The sequence below is a fragment of the Gymnoscopelus braueri genome (assembly GCF_963280865.1).
Source record: "Gymnoscopelus braueri genome assembly, chromosome: 8".
NCBI lineage: Eukaryota > Metazoa > Chordata > Actinopteri > Myctophiformes > Myctophidae > Gymnoscopelus > Gymnoscopelus braueri.
The window spans coordinates 18,962,157-18,978,445 of NC_137609.1; the positions used below are offsets into that span (position 1 = coordinate 18,962,157).

General features: G+C 39.6%; 1 protein-coding gene across 2 annotated transcripts in view; it reads left to right on the forward strand.

Moving 5' to 3' along the window:
- ntm (neurotrimin) overlaps window positions 1-16,289 on the forward strand; it is a gene marked incomplete at its 5' end in the record, with an annotated part of 459,203 nt that overhangs the window by 382,849 nt on the left and 60,065 nt on the right. For both annotated transcript variants that reach the window (XM_080436290.1, XM_080436289.1), the window contains one exon: window positions 13,687-13,919. In XM_080436290.1, the coding sequence (XP_080292416.1) occupies window positions 13,687-13,919 (233 nt within the window). The remainder of the gene's footprint in view (window positions 1-13,686; window positions 13,920-16,289) is intronic.

The window sequence follows — 16,289 nt, forward strand, 5'->3', positions numbered from 1 at the left end:
TGTGCTAAAAGAATAATGGCGGCTTGTCTGGAAACGATCTCTATTTCATCTATACTGTAAATAGGCCATGCAGTTGCTCAATATTGATTCATTTACAATGGCTAATTTAAAAGTGTGTTAGCAATACTCGGGAGCTTCCATGCAGTTATAGGGGAGTCCGTCATTTTAACTAGTCCCCGCTGTCAATGGACATGTTGGTTCTTACAGTATAGCCTACTACTTCATTGTCCTCACCAACGAAGACCCGCCTCCCAACTCATCCAATTGGACAGTGGGGAAAATAATGGCAATGACGTGGGTTACTTTAATGCACTGAGTTCCATTTCTTTCAACTTGGGGCATTCAGGGCACTCCTCCAAAAAGTCAAGGCACATAGAGCTTAAAAATACAGCCCTGCAAAGCAAAGGCAAGTAAAAAGCTTCACTCACATTGATAACAATTACAAAAATACCCCTCACCCCTCAACCAGAGCTTCGTAACAGCTACAGTACAGTACAGTAAACTGATTCAACTCTTATTCCAACTTTTATAATCCCACTTCAGCTTGTTACATATTCAGACATTCAAATGTGTTATGTCAAAGTATGGCTCCCTTTTTTCCCATATTCATTTGAGCCTATTTAAGGAAACAGTCTTTGTTGCAACTGCAGTAGTTGGCAAGTTAGACTTTGATGGTACACTACACTTGGATTGAAACTTTCTAACTTCTACATGAAACATTTATACTTGAAAGTCTCTACTGTACTGTATATAGCTTGAATATGGCTTTTCCAAATCATTATTCAAAAGTCACAATATTGTGTTAGAGCTATTTGTGATTGTATACATGGACTTGAAAATATTGAAATATTTGTCTCACAACTAAACTAAACAAAAACATTCTGGAGCTAGGGAGAGACTGATAGAAAATATATCAATGTCCTTTATAACTTTGTAGCACTGTGCCAGCTCCCTCTGCTGCCGTTCTCTCTGGCGTTTTGTGTATTATGTATACTTTAGCCCCAAAGCTACAGTACGTCCACCCACCATCCGGCTGGGTTATGGGACCATGACCGCGGCTACAGATCCTATAGCCTGTGGGGACCGCAACCATGACAACATAGCTGTGGAGAAAAATGCAAATAAACAGCTTGGAAACCCCTCAAAGACCGCTTTGAGAATCACTGGCTTAAACAACATTTTAATACCAATACAGTAACTTTATATGGCATTCTTCTCTATTCAACTTTGTCTGCCCTCTTCCATTAAATATTAATCCTTGGCCAACTGTGCTATATTTTGTGCTTTTATTAATGGAAGTAACACAAAAGTAATAACACAACAGTAATAACGTAATATTGTAACTTACATTTTTTTTTTTTTTTGCGTGCGTGCGTGCGTGCGTGCGTGCGTGCGTGCGTGCGTGCGTGCGTGCGTGCGTGCGTGCGAGAAATAGAATTGAAGCCAGACCGATGTGTGCCGATTTTCAAAAAAGGTTTAAAATAGCATCCCTACAAGCTCACTAAAAGTTCAGTTTGTGTATTTTATATTTACTTGTTCATTGCGTATATATCTAAAGTTGTTATTTTCATATATTGAAATTTAATATACTTAATTTAATCTATCAAAAAGCTATTTGTGTTTATTTTTATTTATTTGTTGGCTTATACAGTAAGTTAAATATTTGGAAAATAGAAACTTTAACCAATCTAAAATGTTTTACTTTTTGGGGGGACAAAATATCGGTTAAAACTTTGGTATTTGGTGGTTCTACGAGTCTCCAAAATCAGTATCTGGCATTGGTCAGGCACTAGTGAGAATGTGTGCTTGAATGTACTAATGCACTTTCAGATGTGCTTTGGAGAAAGGCGCTATAGAAATGCAGCACATTTAGAGTGGTGACCTTAATAAAGCATGTAAACCAGGAAATGGTTATATTGTGGTGTCTCATTCTTTTCTTGCCCCTTGGCATCACTGCAAGAAGCTGATGACACAAAAAGTAAATTAGAAACTATGGCACCTGTCAAATTGGGGGCACACAGCAGTTGTACAAATGACTCAGTGGTTACAAAGATGCAACTTGGTGATGATGAGTTGACTGTTCGAAAGAGTAATGCTCTCTGGAAGTTATCCAGGCCTTATACATTACAGCTATTTATTCCTCTTAAGTGCTTTGGTGCTTAATCAGTCATGTCTAGACTAAATAAATATATAAACAGCATGCTCCCTAGTTGCAGAGCAATTGCTGCTGCTGTTAAAGGGGAATGCCACTCATGTTAATCTTGTGGCATGGGCCTGTTCAGTCGATATTTACTAGCCCTCTCCTATACCTGGACAGCAGTGCCTAAGATTCTGTCATGTCATGGAGATTCACATATTTTTGACCTGATTAATTGAACAGGCAAATACATTGTGGTTTATGCGCAATATTGCTTTAGTTTTTGCACCCAAGTGAGCTCCGTTCTGTCAAATGTCTATTCACTGACCATACGTCAATACAGTAATTAGACCATTTGTTTCCATTTTCTGATTTTATATTTGTTTATGTTAGGAACCATCCTACCACTATCATAAGCTGTAGTGTACAGTTTGGCATTGAAAATATGTATTTATTGCATAAGCTTTTGAAATACCCCCATAGAGGGTTAGACATACAGTATGCCTTTTTGTTATGTTTCTGTTGGTCTGGGCTGGGAGGTTTTAAACATTTCCATTTCCAGTTCCAGTCCACCATATACATTTATTTGGATCGTTTTCCACTGTGCTTTTGTTGTGAATTGTTGTTGTTGAGTTCTTACAGCTGTACTGTACAGTGATACAATGCTTTGGATTGGAGAATTGGAGTAGGTATGGTACTGTACGTTAAGCCCATATTTTCAGCTTTTATCTTGAAAGTCTACTAGAAACTCACTTGTGTGTGGGCAAGCTCCCGACTGCACTGAATAAATAGGATGAGACGTGCTATTAGAGCCATGCTCTTTTTTTTCCGCCTTAAACACATTTTAAATCACTTTAGTGACCTTTCTTCTCAGGAGAAGATTCATGACACACTACAGTGAAATATTTCCCTGGTGGATGTGTGTTACTGAGAGCCAGTTGCTCTCATTTGAAGAAAATAATAGCAACTGAATTTTTACTTTGAACAACAATAGCAATACTGATTATATTAGTAATATTAACCACTTAAACTCTAGAGAGAAACAGACTTGAGTTACAACTGTACATGGATCCCTTTTTGCGCTGTGAGCTTGTAGATTTGTTAATTTTGTCTACCTCAGAATATGGATGCTGGGGTTTAAGTGGTTAACATCCTGTTGGAGCTAAGTTGGAGACATGTCTCTAGGTTCTCATGTTAGCCTACTGTGAGTGATACGGCCCTTGTTTTGTTTCTGTGCGTTAAGATGTAATAGATGAAGAGCTTCTGTGACACTGACTTCCTTCATGCTTTACTAGTGTAGCCACAATAATTGATAAAGACAGAAAAGTTCCATTAATTAGGCCATATAATTAGAATTTGCCACAGGAAAAATACTAAATATACCTATGCGTGTGTGTGCGCGTTGTTTTGTATTTGCATACGGCAGTGGTTCTCAAATCTTTTCATGTCAAGGATCCCCAAATGTATATATTTGGCCGCGAACCCCCATCAGAAAAATAATTGTGCCAGGAACCCCCAATAAAGATTTTTTTTAAATATATATTTCATTGAAAATAGCCGACCTACAAGCTCAAAACAGCATAATTTCAAATGGTCTACTTATTTAGCTGTAAAGTAGTTAAACTGATATTGATTTTATATTAACTAATTTAGCTGGGGACCCCCTGGTCCCCAGCTAAATTGGTTCTCAAACCCACTTTGAGAACCAATGGCCTACGGTACGGTATGCTGCCCTTTGCCGTCATGTGATTGATCTCACCAGGTAGTTTTCCCTGTGTAATCAACCTGGCACTTGTGCGTGACATCAGTGCATTTTCTGCAGATAAATCACTTGCAGCAGTAACATACTGTATGTCATAAGTTCTATTCCCTTTGCATCTCACCTGGCTTTTCATGTATGAAGTTGCAAGGGTGCTGTTCTGCCTGTAGCAATTCCAGCAATTTGCTCAACGCACATCGTTCCATCTTTTGACATCTCTTGTCTCACAGAGCCACCAGTATATTTCAGAGGCAAATTATTTTTTTCTGAATCAGATTTGTGCATAACATAGATTCCATCCATAAGCTCATCCTCCGACTGCATTTCATTTATATTCTGTTGCAAGTCCAAAGCTTGCTGAGCCATGTAATGCACCATGTTTGCAACCGCCCTTTGCAACAATAACCAGACCATTCGTGCATCCACCCGTCTACACTGGTGGTCTAATGATGCAGTATGTTTACCCTCATTTATAGCTCTGTTTCAATAGAATCATAACAGCCTCACCTATGCCATGTTGTCCATTCTTTTCTAGTTTTGATGGACAAATGTGACTTAAATTGACTTAAATTCCCCCATGAACAAAATGTCCAAAGACAAGCGTGCATCTTGTGTACCATGCATATCAATAAGCTAAAACCCAATTAGAACGAGACAAGACACAAGACTGCAAGTAAATAATGAAGCATATTTCTAATAAGACAATACAGGATATTGGTTATGACAATGCTATGTTATGTGTGTGTCTGTGTATATGTGTATGTATGTACATGTGTATGTATATATGTATATGTATATATATATATATATATATATATATATATATATATATATATATATATATATATATATATATATATATATATATACATACATAGTGATCAGAGAGACGGAAAAGGTGGGAGGATGACATGCATCCACCAGAGCGCCCAGTTGAATTGAATTTCTAATGACAAGACTGTGTGCCACTTATAAATGATGAATGAGACAGAGTGTGTGTCTGTAAACTTTTACTTGAACTGTCAGAATTTATTCTGGCAAAAACATTTCAATCATTGAGGAGTAACGATGATGAAAGTTTGACAAAAAATGAGGCGAGGGTAGAATTGTTGATACCCCCATAGAGGGGAGATTTTTTGTTATAATACTGATTTCTGCTTTGGTGATGATACTGAGAGACAAACACAGGCCACTCAATTACCGGGCAGAAACACTTTCCACTCATCTATCCTGTCTTGACCCCAAGGTAGGGTTACATGGTAGGTTACATATTAAAACATATGAATACATAAAAAGGAATACGTAATACGTAAAGCTACAACACAATAACTCTTCAAATGCTTTAGCTTAATTTAGACTGCCACCATATGTTGTTTTTAGACATTGCTTACCCACAAGATTTCATTACTCACAATTATCATGACTTCCACATATAGATCTGAAATCCTATGTCTATGTTATGTAATATTTTTAAAGTTTTAATCAGTTAAATTAGTAAATTTGTACCATGTAACCCTACCTTGAAGACGGGACAGATGAGTGAAAAGTGTCATTCTGGTTATTATACTGTATTTGTTATTGCTTAGCTGATACGGCCATGTTGTCAATTAGTGACTTGACTGTCTGTGAGGATACCAGAAGGTGAATCTTTGCACCATATGGTGGCTCAAGGGGAGGGGAATCATTGGCCGGGCGATGAACCAGTTGAAATAACACAGGGAATATAACAGAGGGAAAAAAAACTAAATTTTAGATTCAACACTTTAGCAAACAAAATTTAAAAATGATTGCAATGGGGTCGTAAAGAACAAATACTTAGCAATAGCTTGTTGGTAACAACAATATGCAGGCTAAATCATTTCTAAATGTCACTAGCTGGATCAGTGTAGGACAAAATGACAGATATCTGTCCTCCCTACATGAAATAAAAAACTAGAAAAAGTGCTCCTCGGAGCACAGGTCTCCGCCAGGTCAGGTAGGCTATTGTGGCCTCCTGGTGGCGCTATAATAGGCCAACGTGAAAAGGGTGCCATTTCTTCTTAGGCCTTGCACGACAATCGGACACTGACTGCATTCATGATTTGAGGCATTTTGTTAAAAACATGTGTTTCGCCAAATTAGACCTGTTGGTGGCGCTATAACAGGCCAATGTTAAAAGGGTGGCATTTGTTCCTCAACATAGTGTGAATGTGCGTGCAAAGTTTGAGCGCAATTGGACGGTGCGTTCATGATTTGCGGAATTTTGTTCAAAACAAGCCAATAATGCAAACTTTAGGTGTCAATCTTAGCCAATCAGTATGGAATATGAAAAATTAAACATCCGTCGTGATCACATGACTATAGAGATCATGTGTACCGATTTGCGTGAAATTTGGATAAAATTGGAAGGAGTAGTATAAAATAATGTGTTTTACATAAGTCGGCCTCCTGGTGGCGCTATAAAAGGCAGATGTGAAAAATGCAGGGCAAAGGTTTTTCCTTGACCTCTAGGGAGTGTGCATACAAAGTTTTACACAGATCGGTGCAATTATAGGTAAAAACACGAATCGGCCTGTTATAGCGCCACAATGAGGCTGATTTGAAAAAAATCTAATGGTAGTTCTTCCTCGGCCTAATGGGAATGTGCGTGCAAAATTTCACGGAAATTGCATGCTGTGTTCATGATTTGAGGCATTTTGTTCAAAACGGAGGACATTTTTAGCCAATCAGGATGGAATATGAGAAATCTGAAAGACTCGTTTCGTTTAATGACTATAGAGATACTGTGTACCGATTTGCGTGATTTTTGGACAAAATCTGTAGGAGTACTCTCAAAAAATATGTTTTGCACAAATCGGCCTCCTGGTGGCGCTATAACAGGCCCATGTGAAAAATGTGGTTCTGAATTGGCATCCAGGGAGTGTGTGTGCACAGTTTTGCAGCGACCGGGCCAACGGTGCCTGAGATTAGCTGTTCACAGACAGATGGACGGACGGACACACGGACACACAAACAAACGGACACACGGACGGACAGGGGGTAAAACATACTCTCTCGCCATGCCTTTCGTCCTGGCGGAGACAAAAACATATTTTTCTCCTTTTTTAGAGTAAAAATATATGGTCATAATGGGAATATAGTTAACAATATATTAAAGAAATAATTATTATATCAAAAGTCAAGTCCAATCTTAATTACTCTCTGTCAAACAAAAATGTCATGCATGCTTACATAAGCAGGTTAACCAATAATATGATGACAAGCACCTGTCATGCAGGTATTTGCATGATCATACCCCATACACCAGACCGGCAACACAGGGCAATGCAGTAATCGGCAACTTGATTCAGTTCTGCCTTGTATGATTTTTTTTTTTTTTTTTTACTTTGTGGACTGACTTGACATCTAGGCAGGTCATGGTACTCGGCATTGCTCAAAATCATTGCTTATAGTCGGATAAAAGATGTGCAGACAGCTGGTGTGTGGAGGTTGGAAACATGGGGCAAGTTGGAAAGCTTGGTGCGTTCCAACCCCGTCCCTCATCGCTGTGATTGGCTGAGACGCACACAGCTCCCGTTTCACTCGGAAGTACATCACAATACGGAAATCAAATACTCTCCAAATACCATTTCATGTCATCTTTCATGAAAAGTTAATTGTTCTCTTTCTGATGTAGCCAGTGATACATTAAACATCAACTCCATCAATTGTCAACATCTCGGATTAACAGTGTAAAAAAAAGGCTACTCCAGTAGAAGTATGCATTTTAATTATGCACACACTCTGTGTCAGAATACACATGGCAGATGACAGGAGTTGTTTGTTCAAAGGAAAAATTCACTTCCCAATTTCACATCTTCAGTTTTCACTTTCACGGCCTTGGGAGAGTTGACACAGGGATTAGATTGTGTTTGCCATCCGTGCTGAAGAAATGAGGTGAAGATGTATGGTTAGCTAAATATGTATCCCTTTTCCCCCCCCTGTTTTCACTAGCCAGGAATACTAGCAGTTAACATTTTAATGCAGGATTCATTTATTAGTATATGGAAAAAGATAGTTTAACGTTTCAGTCAAACTCTATAATGTATGACATAACCAGTAAAATGTCATATCTTCAGTTTAGTTCCAATTTCCCATCTTCTATAAGATTAAGTCTAGCCATTGTGTGGCATTATGCTGTCATCCTTGGGTCAAAGACTCAACATCAAGAGTAAAACCTTTTGCAGTGAAAGTGGCCATGGGCATGACACCCGGCTAAATCCATCAGCTAATACAGGTCACCAATCCCTCTGTCCCTACGATAACCTGGCCACTGCTCTAAGTGATCTAGACTCTTCTCCCTTCTGGCTCCCAGGCTGTGGAATGACCTCCCATCGGGCAGGACTGCAGAGTCACTCCCCATCTTCCTCCACAGGCTGAAAACCCAAGTATTCAGACTCCACCTCATTTCCAGCCTCCCTACTCGACCCCAGCCAGTTTCATTCATTATTCAGTATTAGTTAAACTCTGAGGACGCTCAGGATTTTGCGTATACCTTCTAGCACTTATACTGTACTGTACTTAAGATAACGCAGCGCTATAGGCGCTACCAGTTTAAAATCCATGTGATGTCTGCAGACGTAGCAGCTAAATCTGTCTATGAAAAAAATAATTTTCAGCCGATATCTTAATTATTATACGTTTTTTCTGTGTGTGGTATTTTTTTCAGTTTTGGGAAAATACCCAATCATATTTAGCTGCCCTATAGTGGATGAAATTGTTGAATCTCAATATAGACGAAGTACGGAGCAGAGCATTTGAAGAATGACACGTCCGTCCAGACAGTAGGATAGTATGCAAAATAGCTGCCTCTGTGTTGTAATGAGCACTCATATTAATAATAATAATATAAATCCAAACCTTTTGTGGATCAGGGCCCACTTGAAAATCTCAAAAGCATTCGCAGGCTACCGTTCAACTGCCGTGTTCAGTGGTCAGAGAGGTGGGCCGCATTTATTTTAATTATCTATCAATCGATTGTGTTCTGGCTTGTATCAGCGGAACTAACAGTATTCCTATTTATCGGCATCACAATGAAAAAAATACCATGTCATTTATTTACGTATATTATTTTTCATATTGTTATATTACCATTAAAATCGTTTTGCCAGTTATTTGGGAGCCCACTTGCAATTACCTCGCGGCCCACCAGTGGTCCCCGGTCCACAGGTTGAAAATCACTGTTTTAAAGTAATGGCCTTACAAGGACAGGGAGGGTGACAGACTGAAAGTGGCAATCAGCAAAGAGGTTGTACTGTACAATGGATCTCTTCCAAGAAAGTCTCATCACTGTATCATTTTCACTTGGGTGGGCTTACAGATGATTGCGTGCTTCTGTCCTTCATGGAGTTTAACAATGGACACAGGAAAATCCACAGTGATCATTTTACTCAAACCCCAAAGGTGTCCATGTGTAAGTTACTAGTTAGCACTGAGGATTTTACCTTGCATCTACTACAGTGCAATATGTTCAGTAAACTGCCCTAAAACTGTAAAGCAGTTCCTCTTACTTGTTTACATGTTTGTCCTTGGTTGGTCGGTGTACTGTCTGCTGACCTCAATATCGTAAAGTGCTTGATGTTCTATGCATGAACGGCGCTTCTTCTTGTTCTTCTATTATTATTGGTCAGAAAATTCAATGGCAGGACAATAGTGCGACTGATGTTATTGTATGTTGTTTACGAACGCAGAGTAAAAGAAAACAGGCTTGAAGTACTGCAGCCCGGCCATTGAGTTGGTTTTGTGCCCTGTGAAATTCTCTCACTGCCCAGAGAAATTCATTTACTGTTGCCAATATAAATATGAACTGTAGCTTCAGGCTACTGTCACAATAAATTGATCAATCATCTCGCATGCACCGTGGTCCATTACGCTGAAAGCCATTGCTTATACGTATGTATCGATTGTGCACAGACAGTGAAGTTTTGTCTTCTTTTCCCATCATAACACCACAAATGCCCCAAGGATGCCATTGACCCTACTGCCGCCACTGAAGTGGAAGTGACTGATGTCATAGCCAAAGCTGTGACAGCATAAATGGAGCCAGGAGTCTTTCAGCTGCAAAGCGTTGTTACTTCCATTATATTTCCACCATGCTGAATTGCTGGTGTTTATATCACTTCTAGACTAACCTCAGGCACTCTATTCCTCCACAGGCATATCAGGCCATTGAGGGATAAATAAACTTAGAAAAATAACATGATTTCAATGGAGCAATTTTCAGAAGTGATTTTCATTCTTACATACAGTATGATTCTACACATTCCAACCATCCACTGCCAAATGCCAATCCACTGAATGTTGTGACATCAGTCCTTTTTTCACTAGCGGCCCCTAGAGGCTGTGCTTCTCCTTACACCCAACCAGATGAATCAGTGGTTTGAAATTTGTTACATTGGCATACTTAGAGCCATGTGGTCTCACTAGCGGAGCTAAAAATGAGAGAGAGAGAATAGGTTAATTCTAGGTACATTTTGGGGGTGGGGCCTGAAGGGCACATATTGTATATTCACTGAAGGAGCTAGAGGAAAGGGGTCATGGGGGCATCAAAATCAGGTTTATTGTGCAATCTGCCCATTTGATATTATCTTATATGCAAGTGGAAATTTGTTGACATGGTAACAATGGCCCCGATTCATTATGCTGGTCGTAAATATGGGGTAAATAAAGTTTGTAAAGGAGGTCGTATTTTTGGTACTCACAAACTGACGTGCAATTCTCAAAGGGGTTCGTATATCCCTGAGACGTGCGTATGACCAGGTGTAGGACATGATTACTCTGGAAGTCTGCATCCAACAGCATCCAACTTTAAGCATCTCAAATATTTTTATGTTATGGACCCCCAAGTTAATATGTAGGCTAATTTATCCCTATAAGCCCCATCTGAAAATGTGTTGTGCCAGCTGGAGCCCCTTACCAGATTTGTGTTGTTAGAATGTTTAAAAAATCTTCCAAATATTCCACATTTTATTGCACGATTTTTTTTGAAAATAGCAGATCTACAAGCTCACAACGCATCACGAAGCGCTTTGAGCTTGTAGATTGGCTATCTCCAATGTATACACTACAGTATATCATTTCAATGTATACAGTATATATATATAGGTTTACAGACAGTTCTCATATGGCTAGCTTCTTTTGGGCTTATTTTCATAGACCTGGTTGCTTATTTCTCTCACAAAATCTGGCAACACCGGAGCTGGGAGTTTAATTTCTCGTCCAAACTTAGATGTCGGCCGCATTGCCTTGACACTGACAGAGAACTTGAACATCATTCTGATCTGTCTGGAAGCGAGTCCCACTATTGCACGATGGATCAGCTGAACGTAATGTGTGATGTTTACAAGGTTTAACCCCGGCAGCAAATAATAGACTAATAACCTGGAAAGGATATTTTATAAGCCTTTTCTACTGAACATTGCTCACGTTTACCGAGGTAAAAAGATGATGTTGAAAATAAATCCAGGGCATACAAGTGGAAAGCTGCTATCCGATTATGGACCAGAGCTTATTGATTACTTATTGATTAAATTAGTTAATTTTTGATTAATATATCACTGTCCTACGTCGGAATGGGGAATGGATCTTCTGGACACAGCTTTCATCTACTATAGTTTGCTCATGGTAAAATGTATTAGGCTGTTGTGTGTGGCGTTCATGTGATCAATATACAGTAGAGTAGCCTACAGTAGGCTATTACAAATTAATACCGCGGCACGGACACTGGAGGTGCGTCAGTCCCTCCACAGTTTCATTAAGGCATGATAGCCTATTTTCATTATTACGTGACACTTTGGCTCAGATGGCCCGCTGGCAAACACACTGAGGGACCTAATAATTCAGCTCTAAATGCAATACATCGTTTGACATTTATTTTTAATTTTTTATATATGTGTTGACAAATGTTGGGCACGCACATATATATTTTATTTGAGGTTTGCCACTGTTGATTTTGGCATGAAGAATAAAGCATTCTAAAGACATACGCACATTTCAGCCCTGGTAAGACAGCCTCGGGGCTGACCTGAGAACGTGCGCACCTGACGCACAAAACACAGACCAAAAAACATTAATGAATCTGACTGCAGGTGTAGGATTTGTCTTAAATGCCAGTACGTACAAAATATGGTTGTAAATCGCTTGATGAATCGGGGCCAATGACTAAAAGTGCACAATGGAGTTCTAAATATAGAGAAAATGTCTGAACAGGAAACAAGAGTGTGTGAGCAGATCATGAAATTAACCTGATAATTACAATATCAAAGTAGAGAGCTACGTTTGATTGTGCTTAGATATCCTAGTAATTATCCTTGTTTGAGATTTCAAGTTGGTGATTAACATTTAATCATTTGCAATAATATTCCACTTTAAATGTGATTGTTTTTAGTCCAGTTAAATATGACAAACATCCCTCGTCTAAAAGATTGTGACAAGAGTACTTTAGAGAAACTGTGAATAGAGATTTAGCTTTTCAGTTCATGGAAGGTTGCTGACAGCCAATCACACACACAGCCATGCAAATTATGTGTTAAAACGCGTTCACACTTTGACACATTCACTGATCAGCGGTATGCATTAAGCTGTCAGATGTTCAATATTTCTTTTTGATTTGATCATTAATTTCCAAAGACCAACAGCAAAAAAAAGGGGAAAGAAATCATATCTTGCTCAACATGGGAACAGTGTGGCTTCAATGTGGATCTAGGACTTCATGATGCCACCCTGTAATGACGTCAATTGTCTTTAACATATCTAGGATGACTCCAAATTTGAGCAAGGTTCAGCCCGATCAGATCACCAATGACTTCCATTTTATAAAACTATCCTCCTATAATTTGACAAACCTCTGTGGCCATCATGTCAGCAAAACTGTGTGCCCGGTTCTCCTCACTGCCTGGAGCAATTGATCTGAATTTGCACACAGCCATTGACCATTACCATCTGAATTCAACTGCGAAGCCCTTTTTCCAATGTAATCAAATCTCAGCTTATTATTAGTGTTTATGTGTCAAACAATGGGAGAGCAGCCAGGTTGCCAGGTTTCGCGCGAGAAACAAGCAGCAAGGTCTATGAAAACAAGGCCAAACGAAGCGAGCCCTACAAGCAACAAGGTCTATGAAAAGAAGGCCAAATGAAGCGCCTTCACACATATACATTGCCTCTTGGAAAACAGCCGATCTACAAGCTCACAACGCCTCCCCACACCCACCTGCACTTTCACAACCAACGCCAAAAACCCACTACCACCAATATTGCCCCTAAACCGCTTACAATAGGCGAACATGGCAACACCAACTTCCGCCACATTCCATTCACTATGTTCCATTCACCGCAGCACAACAACAGCACAGCACAACAACTTCAGAGACACGACGACATCCATCTAAGGACTTTCATTTATGCACGTGTACACAGAAAACATTCTTACGGATCTGTGTGTGTGTGTGTGTGTGTGTGGGGGGGGGATCGCCACGCGACCGAACGGTTGTGTGTGTGTGTGTGGCGCGACAGGACGTGCAATAACCCCTCGTTTGCAACTACTTTCGCCTGCGCACTTCACCGGGTATGGTCTAGTTATAAATAAATACAAATTTAACTTACGTGAGAAATTTGTGGATGTACTTCTGAGGCCTACTGGTAGTGTGCACAAGTGATTTGGTGTTGATCCGTTAAGCGGTTCGCGAGATTAGCTCCGGACACATATACAGTAGTTGATCAGGAATATCAGGGAAAGTTTTAACATGTGATTCTGTTTTCCCCCTTTAATGTACAGGTGCGCACAGGGGGATATTGTTACACACACAGCCTGGCTAAACCGGTCAAGTATACTCTATGCTGGGGAAGACAAATGGTCAGTGGATCCCAGAGTGAGTCTGGTGACCCTCAATCAGGACGAGTTTACCATCAAGATTGAAAACGTGGACATGACAGATGAAGGCCTATATGTCTGCGCTGTCCAGACAAGCAGTCGACCGAGAACCACTTCTGTGCACATCCTTGTCCAAGGTAACAAAAGCTTTCTAGATGAAAAAGATATTGTGTTATTTATTGTGTGCTGCCTGTCTGTGTGTACTCTTCTGTGAGTGAATGTGCCGGTAGTTGTTCTCATGCCCTATTTATCTTTAATTTCTAATAATCGAAGTTTGGCAGAGTTCTCAACCATCATTTTGCAGTAAACGACACTAGTTGGCAATTTTGGCACAGGATTAAACTGTGAAAATTGGTGGTGGGCGAGCAGACACGTCCCACCCAATGCTCAAAGTTGGCAAACTCTATAAATTCTCGGATACAGTAGCCAAGAGTATATAAAAGGTGCATACTGTACCAAAAAAAACCCAAGGTTGAACAATCTGGTTCACTCATACTTGAGGCAGAGGAAACTGTTATGTTTTGGATTTGTTCATGTTCATGTGTATTCTTATGTAAAGCACTTTGTTCTTGAAAGGTGCTGTACAAATAAAGCGTATTATTATCATTATTATTTATTATTATTATGGTTATTATCCTATATTACAATTGGCAAATGGAGGGCCGGCCTTCTGACAGCCCGCTGAATTGTGACTCAACAAAACTATAAACAAAACCGATACGCCCATATATAGGCATGTCACTATGACTTAGACATAACCATAAACAAACCTGATACGCCCATATATAGGCATATATTGTCCAGGGCCACATATTCGAGGAGATTCGAGGGAGTGCGGTGCTGTCGAGTCATTCGGATATGTGGGTGTCCAGAATCGCCGATCCGATCCAACTGATATGTCCATATATGTGCATGCCAATATATGGGCATATCCTGATGACATCAGTGATCTCCATATATGGTTATAAAAGGGACACAGGTAGACAGACAGATACAGAAACCTCCATATTTACAATATATACAATGGACACAGGGAGACAGACAGATACAGATATCGCCATATATGGGCACAAAATGGACACAGACAGATGGGTACAATTAGTCAGGGGATATTAAAAAAATCTTGGAATAAATTCCTTACCAAAAAAAATCTTCACCAATGTGTTTGTAACGGTGTCTAGTAACACATCTCACAAAGACTGAAATGCAGTTTCCCTAGGAGAATTTGTGACAGCTCCTGAAAGTTGGGGTACCCACCATAACCTTATGCGGGGAAAATAATCAAAATTTAATTCTGTTTTAAGTAGCATGTGAGGGGTTAAACTAGGGTGTTTTTATGATTCTGAATCCATTGCAAGCATTTGTTTTGCACCAAAACCACTCCTTGGGCTAAAAACGGCCATAGCCATCCTTTTCCAGGTATACTTTTTGTGTAAAAAGCCCATTGAGATTGGGCCGTTTTTAGCCCAAGGAGTGGTTTTGGTGCAAAACAAATGCTTACAATGGATTCAGAATCATAAAAACACCCTAGTTTGACCCCTCACATGCTACTCAAAACAGAATAAAATTTAGATTTTTTTTTCCCCACGCATAAGGTTATGGTGGGTACCCCAACTTTCAGGAGCTGTCAAAAATTCCCCTAGGGAAACTGCATTTCAGTCTTTGTGAGATGTGTTACTAGACAATTTTACAAACACATTGGTGAAGATTTTTTTTGGTAAGGAATTTATTCCAAGATTGGACATTTTCTGCTAATATCCCCTGACTAAATGGGTACTATGCCAATACAAAGCCCCCTACACTAGTTGTGACTCAGACATATTGGTTGGATCTGCGGTGCGATGCGGCCCGAACTCTAGTTATTATAAACTTGTTAGGTGAACAAGTGAGAGCGAGAGGAATTGGTTTTTCTTTTTCTTTTTTCTTCTTATCTTTAGTCCGTTTTTGCTTTATTTTCTGTAGCTGAGGATAGAGATGGGGAATGACATGGCGGTCTCTAGCCAGAATCTGGAATGTTGCAATTATGTTGTCAACACACCATTAAGTCAGCCACCGGCGCACCACGCTGAAAGGAATTTAACCACGTAAACCGTATATACTTAGTTGACCAGTTTCCCAAGGGCTTTATACTATACTATCTTCGCCGAAAATAGCGCTACAAGCTCAATGATACACTCAATGATGTGATGATGCACACATCATGTGCTCAAATGCATTGTGAGCTTGTAGATCTGCTATCTTTTGCCAAAAAAGAATAGGGATGCTAGGGTTCAACTAGGGTTGCAGAGTTGTGAGTAATACATTATAAAGTAGCACATTGCTGTAATAATACTATATTTTGCAAATTTGCATTAAAGAGTAGTATAACGGCAGTACTATCTCATTGGAGTAATAATATTACTGTTCCTAATCAATGACATACCTTTGTTACCAAAGTTACAGGCTATTATTCCCTCTCTGAAGCTCTGGAAAGATGTATGCTGAACCAGTTGGCACAATATTTTGAA